This window comes from Artibeus jamaicensis, unplaced genomic scaffold, assembly GCF_021234435.1.
Source record: "Artibeus jamaicensis isolate MK-2021 breed Jamaican fruit bat unplaced genomic scaffold, CSHL_Jam_final contig_332, whole genome shotgun sequence".
NCBI classification, from domain to species: domain Eukaryota; kingdom Metazoa; phylum Chordata; class Mammalia; order Chiroptera; family Phyllostomidae; genus Artibeus; species Artibeus jamaicensis.
Window position 1 is genome coordinate 15,002,098 of NW_026521788.1, and position 12,246 is coordinate 15,014,343.

Here is a 12,246-nt window from a genome sequence, read left to right on the forward strand (position 1 = left end):
CCCCTCGCCCCTCCAGCAGCGGCCTCCTCCAGGTCCCCCGCTGCCAGGGCCAGCCAGTCCCCTCCTTTCCCAAGCGCGACCCTTGCTCCCCAGCCCGGAAGCCGCTATAGGCACTGGGCGCCGGGATCCGCTCCCAACGTTTGGGACCCAGGCCCCGCCCCGGTTGCCTAGGCGACGAGGGGCCGCTTTGCAGCGGGGAGATCATGGCGTCTTCTCTGGGGACACCTCTCGGGGTGATGACCCCTGTGGCAATGACTCCAGCGGGAACCACACCCGACTCGGAGGTACGTCGCCCCTTCTCGGTACCTACAACCCTGGAGCGCACGCCTTCCGTCCGTCCGCAGGGTCCATAGCCTAGGCCCCTGCGGCGGCCGCGTCCAAGGCCAGAGTTGGGTGCGCGGAGGAGTTGGAGGCAGAAGAGTTGGGGCGGTGCGGGGGCCGGGGGGCGGTGTTAGGGTTGCGGAGGCCCCGCCCCGCGCTTCCCGGGGCTTCCCGCCCGCCTTCTCCAACCTGTCGGGCCCGCCGCCCTAGTGCCCCGGAGTGAAAACTGTTACACTGTGGCAATTCCCCCGTGGATTGGACCCTTCGGTTTGAGGCCTACATGGTCTTACAGCCAGGCGCTTATTCACGGATTTGATGCACTTGAAAAGAGAATTTTAAATGGGCCGGTCAATCCCTTTTGAAAGTTTCTATTAATTTTTTTCAACGATCACAATTACGATTTATGAAAAGGTGTCAGAAAATAACTCTTCAGTGGTACTGGATTATATTTTGAAGGCTAGGGCTTGGTTTTTCCCTTATTATTTTACCATTTCTCTAAATAAATACATAAGAGGTTGGACAAAGGAGGCCTGGGAAATTGACGTTCTGATCGTGGCTTAGTTGCTCATCACCAGCTTGTCTAATGGAAAGTTATTTAACCTCCTTGAGCCCCAATGGCTGGTTGCCTGTGCACAATAAAGATGTATCTTTAGCATCAGCTCTCAATAATAAATGGGATTTAGGTAACTTTAATTATTCATAAGCTTAGTATCCTGAGATATTTAAGAATATATCTGCTCTACCAAATATTACTAAAAATGTTTAAGTCTTCAAACACTGAGTCCACCACATTGTTACTATGAAAGGGTTTTTTTGTTTGTTTTTTTAAGGCCCCAGAGGTAAATAATGTTATATTAACATTGTATACTCAACTCCCATATCAGTCTAAACAATGTTCTCTGTGTAGAAGGAAGTATTAGCTGCAATATTATAAATGAGCCAGTAATTCATTTGCTTGCTTTGAGATATACAAAGTTGTTCACAGTCCAGATTCTTCCCATTTCTCTAGGCAGACTGCTAAGGCGTGCTATGCTGTCTCTCCGCTGAGCCTTTGAAACTAGCATACTTTAAAAAGTACATGGTAACGTGATACACTGGCTCCTAAGACAACTGCTCCCTTGTTATCTGGAATGTAAGTAATACAGTTTCAAAAGTGGCATAGGGAATTTCCCCATAAAGTTGTTTTATTTAAATATGTACAACAATTTCCTTGTGGCAGCGCACAATTGTCTGTGTACACTTGCATATACTTACCCATGTAGATAACATTCTTTCTAAGAAAGCTGATAATTTGAGGTGTTAAGGAACCTGTACTTCAAAAGAAAGAAAGAAGGAAGGAAGGAAGGAAGGAAGGAAGGAAGGAAGGAAGGAAGGAAGGAAGGAAGGAAGGAAGGAAGGAGAAAGAAAGGAAGGAAGGAAGGAAGGAAGGAAGGAAGGAAGGAAGGAAGGAAGGAAGGAAGGAAGGAAGGAAGGAAGGAAGGAAGGAAAGAAAGAAAGAAAGAAAGAAAGAAAGAAAGAAAGAAAGAAAGAAAGAAAGAAAGAAAGAAAGAAAGAAAAGAAGGAAGGAAGGAAGGAAGGAAGGAAGGAAGGAAGGAAGGAAGGAAGGAAAGAGAGAGAGAGAGAGAAAGAGAGAGAGAGAGAGAGAGAGAGAGAGAGAGAGAGAGAGAGAAAGAAAGAAAGAAAGAAAGAAAGAAAGAAAGAAAGAAAGAAAGAAAGAAAGAAAACTCCACAGTTTTTTTAAAGATGCAAAGAAAGGCCACGCTCCACTCACTTTTTACAATGGGTGATGAGTCAGGTGGGTGAGCTCGTTGCCCACCCTAGATGACTATCTGCCATGTTAGCACTGTCAGTGGGTACTTGTTCACTTGGAGGAGCAGGTTTTCCCTGTGATGATTCCGGATATGCTCAACCTTTCCATTAGTAACGAACAGAAGAAATCCACTTGGAACTTGGTCTCACTTAGCTGTGCTCAGTTACTAAGAGTAACAGGGTAATGTGCTGCATGGTGGAAATTCCACGTGTCCTAATAAAAGCAGAGTTGCTGCAGCTCACAGAGAACAGGCTTGATCCATAGAGCTGTGTCATTCATTAGAGTGACAGCTTCTGCCAGCTGCCCAGTTTGTGCTGACAGGAGGGTCAGGGGTTAGATGGAGAAGATGGCAAAACCTCTCTCTCCCGGAGTCTGTTCCCAAGGCCACAGCTTTTCAGTTAGTTACTGAAAGGTTCTTCTCAGATCAGATTCTTTCCAGAGTTGAACCCCTGAGACCTGGTCCCTTATGGTGTCATTTCTAACAAATTCAGCATCCAAATTGACTTAGCCAGAAGACCAGGTAGTCATTTGAGCCAAGCAGTAGTGAAATATTTCTTTTCTTGCCAAGTCTATTGGAAATAAAGTATAAGCTTCCAGTAGTCTGAGGCTTCCCATTTGTTGTTTGTTGCCAACACCTAGAATAAAAACATCCAACTATCCCAATCACATAGTAGGCACTCAATAAAATATAACTAATTAAAATTATAGGTGGTCTGACATATGCCAGTAGGGGTAGTTATCAAAAACTAAAATCTAGACTGTGAGATACTGTGAACAAGCAGGCGTGAAATGCAGGTCCAGGAAAATATTTTTCCTATGACATTGCAGTAATTCTTCTTGCCAACTCTCTGAATTTAACATCCCAGGTTCTTTAGTAACATTGGAGTAAATGCCTCCCTGTAAAAGGTAAGACTAAACTTTTAGAAAAGGTCTGTATAAATGCACAAAAATAGAAAAATAACAAAAATCTGAAAATAAATATTTGCTGTAGTCATATGTGTAAGTGAAAGGAGCTTATAAGTGAATTTGTAAATGAGTTTATAAGTGAACACCAAGAATTCAATCATCGATCTTTTATCATTAGTTCATAAACTGACTTTCTGAATATCTTCAAGAATACTATTTAGGAAATATAATCCTTTAAGTAGTAAACTTAAAAGGACTATACTTCAACTCACATCAGAGACCTAAAGGAAAATGTGAATGCTTCCTCTGAATCACGTCCCTTAGTGTCACTATAACCCCTGATAGATGACATTTCCTCAGTGCACTCAGAGCTTGGTCAGCACAGGAGGACACCTACATAATCTTGACTGGGAAGATGACTGTCATTTGTCTTAGAGATCCTCAGCATGTCCTGGAGGAGGCCATTGACGATTCTCTGTATATTAGGTGGTCTCTAGAGACCTTGAAAACAGCCCCCACTCTATTATCAGCAAGTTAGAAACATTCGGGGCTCCCCTTGAACAGCAAAATGATGAGGTTTCTGCAATTTCAATATTACTCAAGAGGTATTTATTGAAGCCATTCACAGCACATAGTGTGAACTGACGTGTACAAGGCTGAGGGGAAGATGCCAATATATTGTTTGAAATATTGTTAAGGAAAAGTACTAATGTCCCTCAAAATGTTAATATACAGTAGTATGATTTATCAGACACTGAGAACCTCTGGGAATACTGGCTTTGGGTGTGGAGATACTGACGAACATTTAAGGCGGCCTCTCTTCTTACATTGGTCTTTGGGTCTCCTGTGTTATTTTAAAAGTCATGCTTCATGTCCCTCCTCCAGCCCTGTTTCAGGCTACACAAATATAATCTTTAATCTTTTTCTAATATTTAAAGTTCTAATAGACTAAAGTTAGGTTTTTAACAGTTAAAATTAATGTGTGATAGATGTGTATTGTTTATTTGACAGGATCTCATTTTGTTTTTTTTTTCTAGACATGAACCATCAATTATGGTACCTTCATTTACTAAATAAACTGTCATCTCTGCTCTTACAGAGAATGGACTGACTGCCACTATCACATTATGCCATTATGTATATTCCTGAATGGGCACAAGAATGGACAAAATAGTCAGGGGGACAGAATAGATAATTCAAATGTATAATAGACACTGGTAGAATTCAGTGGCAAATTCTCAGTAAAGCATGCATAGAAAAAGAAAATCTAAACATAAAAAAATTATTTGCTAAACATCACCATAATGAATGGTGAAATACTGAAACTATTTGTATAAAAAACAGGAACTAAAAGAAGGGACTCAGGCTAGTAACGTTATTGTAATCCAACATATTGCAGAGGTTCTAACTAATAAAATAAGAAAACTAAATATGTGGTTTAAATCTTATAAATGAGGCAATAAAAAAACTTTATTTGAAGATTACATGATTGCATACCTAAGGAACCTGACATTGTATTTACATGATTTGAGCTAATAAGAAATTTGATAAGGCAGTTACATATAACATGAATATATGAGACAAGTTGCTTTTCTCTATATTAGAAACTAAATTAATTATAAATGGAAATGGCAAAAACTTGATTAAACTCTACTTGGTTATAAACATAATAGGAAAGACATGGGACATAAAAAATTAAAAACTATCAAAAATTTAATAAGAGGAATCGATAAAACAGATTTATTAGAAACCTTTAAATTTAGAAAATTAAATTCTTCCTACATTATATATAAATGCAATGCAATGGGACTAAAGATTTAGTTCCTACATATGATTTTATACTGATAAAGTTATATTAAAACTGTTTATGATGATTCATCCTTGCATTTCTGAATTTAACCTAATTTGGTCACAGCGACAGCTTAGTATTCTTTTGGTACATTTCTGGATTTAGTTTTCTAAGACAGTATTTCATTTTATTATTTTTTGGCAATTTTCTTATTGTTGCTCAGTTACAATTGTCCTTCCTTTTCCCCCATTGCTCTCCCCTACCCCGCCTGCCCTGCTCCCACAGTCAATCCCCCTGCATTGTCGGTGCCCCTGAGTCCTCCCTCTGTCCATGTTTCTTGTCTTGCCACTTCCCCTTCTTTCCCCAGTTATCCCCCTCCTCTCTCCCTTGACTTCAGTTAGTTCTTTATTTCCAAGTATCTGGTTCTATTTTGCTCATTTCTTTTGTTTCATTGATTAAGTTCCCCTTATAGGTGAGATTATATGGTATTTGTCTTTCACTGCCTGGCTTATTTCACTCAGCATAGTGCTCTCCAGTTCCATCCATGCTGTTGCGAAGGGTAGGAGCTCCTTCTTTCTTTCTGCTGCATAGAATTCTATTGTATAAATGTACCATAGATTTTTTGATCCATTTATTTACTGGTGGGCACTTAGGATGTTTCCAGCATTTGTCTATTGTAAATTGTGCTGCTATGAACATTGGGGCACATAGATTCTTTTGAATGGGTTGATTCAGGGTCCTTAGGCTATAATCCCAGCAGTGGGATCACTGGTTCAATCTCTAGTTCTCTGAGGAAATTCCATACTGTTTTCCACAATGGCTGCACCAGTCTGCAATCCCACCAACAGTGCACTAGGGTTCCCTTTTCTCCACAACTTCACCGGCACTTGTTATTGATTTATTAATGATGGCCATTCTGACCAGTGTGGAGTTGTATCTCATTGTGGTTTTAATTTGCATTTCTTTAATGACTAGCAATGTTGAGCATCTTTTCATATGTCTCTGGGCCCTCTGTATGTCCTCCTTGGAGAAGTGTCTGTTCAGGACCTTTGCCCATTTTTTAATTGGATTGTTTGTTTTCCTGGTGTGGACTTGTATGAATTCGTTACATATTTTGGAGATCAAACCCTTATCTGAGGTAACATAGGCAAATATGTTTTCTCATATGGTTGGTTCCCTTTCCATTTTATTGATGTTTTCTTTAGCTGTGCAGAGGTTTTTTAGTTTCATATGGTCCCATTTGTTTATTCTTTTCTTTATGTCCCTTTTCCTAGGGGATGTATTGGTGAAAATATTGCTGTGTGGGATACCTGAGATTTTCCTGCCCGTGTTCTCCTCTAGGACTTTTATGGTGTTGTGACTTATATTTAAGACTTTTATCCATCTTAAGTTTATTTAGGTATTTGGTGTAAATTGGTGGTCTCGTTTCATTTTTTTTTTTTGCATGTACTTGTCCAGATCTCCCAACACCATTTATTGAAGGGGCTATTTTTACTCCATTTTATGCACCCCCTGCCTTTATCAAATATTAACTGACTGTATTTATACGGGTTTATTTCTAGGCTCTCTTTTTTGTTGCATTGGTCTATGTATCTGTTCGTATGCCAGTACCAGGCTGTTTTGATTACAGTGGACTTGTAATATAGTATGATATCAGGTATTGTGATCTCTCCTACTTTTTTCTTTGTTCTCAAAATTGCTGAGGCTATTTGGGGTCATTTATAGTTTCATATAAATTTTTGAAATATTTGTTCTATATCTGTGAAATACATCCTTGGTATTTTGACAGGGATTGCATTGAATCTATAGATTGCTGTGGGTAATGTGGACTGCTCCGGCCCGCGGAGCAATCAACTGGGGCTCGACCACCTACCTAGAACAAATGAGTTGGGGGGACAAGAGGCGCGAAGAATGGCAGCAAGACAAAAGATTCTGATCAAGCTGCAAACTTTATTTTTCCAAACTGGGTATATATATATATATATATATATATATATATATATATATATATATAGGGGGGAGGGAGAGATTAGGTTGCTTGCTATTGGCTAGCTTGAGACAAAGAAGGGCCCGCTTATTGATTACTTGGGTGCAACTGGTACTCGTGGACACCTCATGTGCCTGTAGCTGATTGGCTTGGGGAGCGCATGCACACCTCATGTGCCTGTAGCCGATTGGCTCGTGGAGCGCACAGGTTCCTGTAATCAACGCAATGTTTTTAGCTAGAAGCCAGGTGTAAGGTTCCCAACAGTGGACATTTTAACGATGTTAATTCTTCCCATCCATGAACATGGTAGTTGCTTCCATTTATCTGTGTCTTCCTTAATTTATTTCTCAGTGTTGTGTAGTTTTATGAGGAGGTCTTTTACCACCTTGGTTAAGTTTATTCCTAAGTATTTTATTTTTCTTGTTTCTATAGTAAATTGGATTTTTTTCCTAATTTCTGTTTCTGACATTTCATTGCTGGTGTACAAAAGTGCCTTTGATTTATGAATATTTGTACCCCGCCATTTTGCCAAATCCATTTATTAGGTCAAGTAGCTTTTTGGTGGAGTGTATAGGGTTTTCTATGTACACTGTCATGTCATCTACAAACAGTGACAGCTTTACTTCCTCCTTTCCAATTTGGATGCCTTTTATTTCTTTTTCTTGTCTGATCACTGTGGCCAGGACTTCCAATACTATGTTGAACAGAAATGGTAAAAGCAGACACCCTTGTCTTGTGCCTAATCTTAGGGGGAAAGCTTTTAGTTTTTGCCTGGTGTGTGTGATGTTGGCTGTAGGTCTCTCATATAGGGCCTTTATTATGTTGAGGAATGCTCTCTCTGTTCCCACTATGCTGAGTGTTGTTATCATAAAAGGGTGCTGTATTTTATCGAATGCTTTTTCTACATCTGTTGATATGATCATGTCATTTTTGTCTTTTCTTTTGTTTATGTTATCAATTACACTTATTGATTTGCATATAATATACCATCCTTGCATCCCTGGGATGAATTCCACTTGGTCATGGTTTATGATCTTGTAAATGTGTTGCTGGATGCAGTTTGTCAATATATTGTTGAGCGTTTTAGCATCTACGTTCATCAGTGACATTGGCCTGAAGTTTTCTTTCTTTGTTGTGTCTTTCTCTGGTTTTGGAATTAGGATAATACTACTCTCATAAAAAGAGTTTGGGAGTCTTCTCACTTCTTAGATTTTTTGGAATAGTTTGAGAAGAATCTGGGTTAGCTCTTCCCTAAATGTTTGGTACAATTCTTCTGTGAACCTGTCTGGCTCAGGGCTTTTGTGTGATGGGAGTTTTTTATTACTGCTTCAATCTCACTAGCGGTTATAGGTCTATTCAGGCCTTCTGTTTCTTCTCGACTCAGTTTTGGAGGATTAGATGTTTCTAGAAAATTGTCCATTTTCCCCAAGTTTTCAAACTTCTTGGCACACAGTTGTTTCTAGTAATTTCTTATGATTCTTTGTATTTCTGTGGTATCAGTTATAGTTTTGCCTCTTTTGTTTCTGATTTTATTTATTTAGGTCCTCTCTCTTTTTTTCTTGATAAGCCAGGTTTAAAGGCTTGTTGATTTTGTTTATCTTTGGAAAGGAACAGCTCCTGGATTTATTGATCCCTTGAATTGTATTTTTCATCTCTATATCATTTAATTCTGCTCTGATCTTAATTATTTCCTTCCTTCTACTCACTCTGGGCTTTGTTTGTTGTTCCTCAAGTTTTTGTAGATGTAGGTTTAGGTCCTTTATTTGCATTTTTTGTATCTTTTTTAGATAGGCCAGTATTGCTATGAACTTCCCTCTCAGGACTGCCTTCTCTGTGTCCCATAGGTTTTAGGTTGTTGTGTGTTCATTTTCATTTGTTTCCAAAAACTTTTTGATTTATTCCTTGATCTCATTGTCTACCCATTTGCTAAGACAATATTTTAATTAGAATTTTTGCATCTGAATTTGTTAATGATTTTGGTTTATAATTTTCTTCTTGTGCTATCCAGGTTTTTGTGTGTAGATTATTCTGGCTTCTTAAAAATGAATTATCTATAGTCTATAATTATTATACTTAACAGAATTTATGTGTTCTTATTTGTTAGGTAGGACTTCACATGTCGGGCACAGTGACTTTTAAAAAGTAGACTTTCGACATAGTTAATGTTTGGTCAGTTCCATTTTTTCCCTTTCTCCTGGTCACATTAATAACTTACATATACCTACAAAAATCACACATTTTCCTTGTTAATTTTAAATATATTCCTGCTTATTTGGCATATATTTATTTCTTGTCTATTTTTAATCACATTTGCCAAAGGTTTTTCCTATTTTATTTATTGTTTTAGGAACTAGCTCTTGCTTTAACTTAGCCTTCTTTCAACTATCTTTTTTTCTCAAATTGACTATTTAGCACAGTCAGGACTCTAGTGAGGTGAGTGAGGCACTCCCCTTGAACACAAAATTTAAGGGATGTCAAAAAGGCAGCAAGTAAAAAAAAAACCTGTCTTTTAATACAATATTTAAAAATCAAAATTATTGCAAAAAATCCTTGTGGATCAAAGTGTTAAATAAAGACAGCCTTGGTATGACTGTTTTTTTCCCTTTTGCCTCAGGCTCCAACATGGTTCAACACAGTGTTGCTTCTTCATTTATTTTCAGGCTTAAAGAAAGTCTTTTAAAGTGTGGAATTTGTAGATCACTCTATGTTCTCTGTGACTCTGAAACCCCTCTTTAGTCATCTCTGGTGCAATGTTTTTTTTTTTAAGGAATATGCGTTAAGAATCTTTTAAGGCACTACCAGTGATGGATACAAAGATGCCCCAGAAACCTTAAATTCTAGAAGAAAGATGTTTATACAATGTGGAAGGTTTAAGTGACATTAGAGGAAAAATTCAGAGAAAAGATTATGTGGCAAATAATATCAGGCTTTCAATTTTATTGCTTCTGGAAAAACTGCTAAAATCCACCAGCTGGTGGAGTAAAATGAGTTATACTGCAGTTTAGCTTACAGATTTTCCTAGTCAGAGATGTAATTTTACAGAGAAAGCCACAATTACATAGCCACATTTTTATTAGCCTATTCATGAATTTTCTACTGTAGCTTCAATTTGTGCAAATTAGAATACATGTGTTAAAAGATTAAAGATTTTTAACCACTCTATAAACAAACAAAGAAGAGCTCCAGTTTAAAATAGGCCCAGGAATTCCATTTAAAACAATGAAAACAAGGAACCAGAGACAAACCCTCCTACAAGACGATTATCTTAAGCTATCAAGTTTTAGTGGAAAAAAATGAAGCAGTAATCGTAGGCATCTTTACTAGAATTATTATTATACAGAAGGTTAAGATTATTGTGTTCTTTTTCATATAATTCTTGCATGACCTATTTTTTCCTATCCAGAAAAAATGTAAATAGAATAAAATTGATTTGAATGTCTGTATAATGTACCTTTCATGAATATCTTTATTTGTTATTAATAATGATAGCAATCTTGTATGTATTAAAACACATCAGAATGATTTTTTAACATGAATCCAAATTTAGGATCCTGGGGCTTGCTGTAAGTCTCAAAATTAATCAGTAGTCAAACCTCATGGGGTTTTCAGATCCTGGTCCTGCTTTTCATTGTGCTGCATCATCTAACTGCCGCCCTAGGATGGAGATGAACTCAGGCGGCCTGTTAACAACCTGTGTGGACATGACTAGGGTTTGTGCAGTTCTAAAAGAGGTGAAGACTGAATGACTGTCCCTGGGGAATTCATAATCTAATCGACCATACAGGGATAATTACACTTTACTGCTACTAATACAAATATTTATAAAAGACAAATATTTAAACAAATACATATTTAAGTATTATGGACTAAAATATTATTCTATCTAAAAACTGAGTGCCTTTCATTTAATTCTCAAGTATCCGAATGCCTACTAGGTGCAAGGTATTGTTATATATTAGGTACTCAGGTATTTTTGTCTCACTGAGATTTTAATCTGCTAGAATGATGTTGTTTAGGTTATTTGCTAACTCTAGATTGCAATAATATAGCTATTGAAGTAGTATATTTTATTTCTAAAGTAGATTTTTAAAAATGAAAATAAAACAACTCAATTTAAATATAAACATTAAGCTAATTGCCATTATCAGTAACTGCTAGCTTTGAAATTTTTCTACTCTGGGAAAAGAATAAGGAAAAATTGGGACAATTCATTAAGTATAGCAAAGCATTTCTTTGCTTTCTTATGTATTAGAGCCTATTCTCATGCAAGGATGAGTCACTATTTGTTGACTTGAAAACATTTTGCACCCTCTCCCCCCAGAACCTCACAACCCTTGATTTGGGAGGGGCTGCTGCTCTTACTCTGTGTCTGTCTCCTTCCACCCCATCCACAGCCCTTCTCTTCCTGCTCTTGCTTTGGGCAGTTTCATCTATTCTCACACTTGCAGTGTGATTCCTAAGCCAGGATCTTCAAACTTGACCCTTCTGACTCTAGCATTCCTAATTAACCTCGAAACATTTCTTCCTTAATAGGCATAGTCCATCTTAAACTCAGCAATTGAAACCAAACTCATTATCTTGCATTTTTGAAACTAGCATCATCTTCCACGACTCCAATTTCTATTCTGTATAACGAGCGTACCATGTATGGTTTCTCAGATTGTACTGGACAAAAGAACTCGGATGAGGCGTGAGCAGGAGCTGAAACTATACTGGCTTCACAAGTGGTGCACTTGGGCCCAGGGCTGCACCAGCCTTAAGACTTTTAGCACCTCCTGCACCTAGAGAGGATGCCTGTGTCTAGGTCACGCAAAGGCGGCCTACGTGCCGGTGGGGGCCCTTTTTCTTCTAGTCCTCTAGTTCAGAAACTCAGAATCTCCATTCGTCCTTCCCTCTCTCAGTCCCCCACATATTGTATGTTGCGTTCACCCCTTTCTTTTCATGCACGCTGCATGGGGCCCAGTCCTACTGCCCAACGCCTCGTTCCTGAACTGTTCTAACAACCCTTTCATTTAACTCTTCCTGTGTCCTTTCTCTGCTCCTGCCTTTCCTTCACCCTGCTACAGACAACCCTTCCTTGAAGCACAGTTTACCTTGCCATTCCACTGCTCAGACACTTATTGCCCCATTACAATGATTTTCAACTGGTGTACTGCAAGAATTTTTAAAACGTACAAAACCTGACTATTTAGTCAGGGGCACTGACCTCTTTTCCCTTAGATTGTCAGATAAAAAAATGACAACCACCAACACGACAACAGCCACCAGTTGTGAATGAATCAAAATATGCCTATTTTTTGTTGGGTCAGCAAAAAATATATTTTTGGTGTGTTGCAGAATTTTAGTCATTAGCTTAGGTGGGCCATGAGACGAAACAGGTGGATAGTCGCTGCTCTATTAATAAGAACACTCTTTAGCCTGTCATTCTTTAAC

General features: G+C 38.4%; 1 protein-coding gene across 2 annotated transcripts in view; it reads left to right on the forward strand.

Moving 5' to 3' along the window:
• Positions 1–184: 184 nt before the first annotated feature.
• The window catches only part of CABCOCO1 (ciliary associated calcium binding coiled-coil 1), a 118,253-nt gene continuing 106,191 nt past the window's right edge, over positions 185–12,246 (forward strand). Inside the window, exon 1 of one of the 2 annotated variants that reach the window (XM_037139953.2) lies at positions 185–284. In XM_037139953.2, coding sequence (XP_036995848.2) covers positions 204–284 — 81 coding nt within the window. In that variant the 5' untranslated portion in view covers positions 185–203. The remainder of the gene's footprint in view (positions 285–12,246) is intronic. The other variant, XM_037139954.2, reaches the window with a different exon arrangement.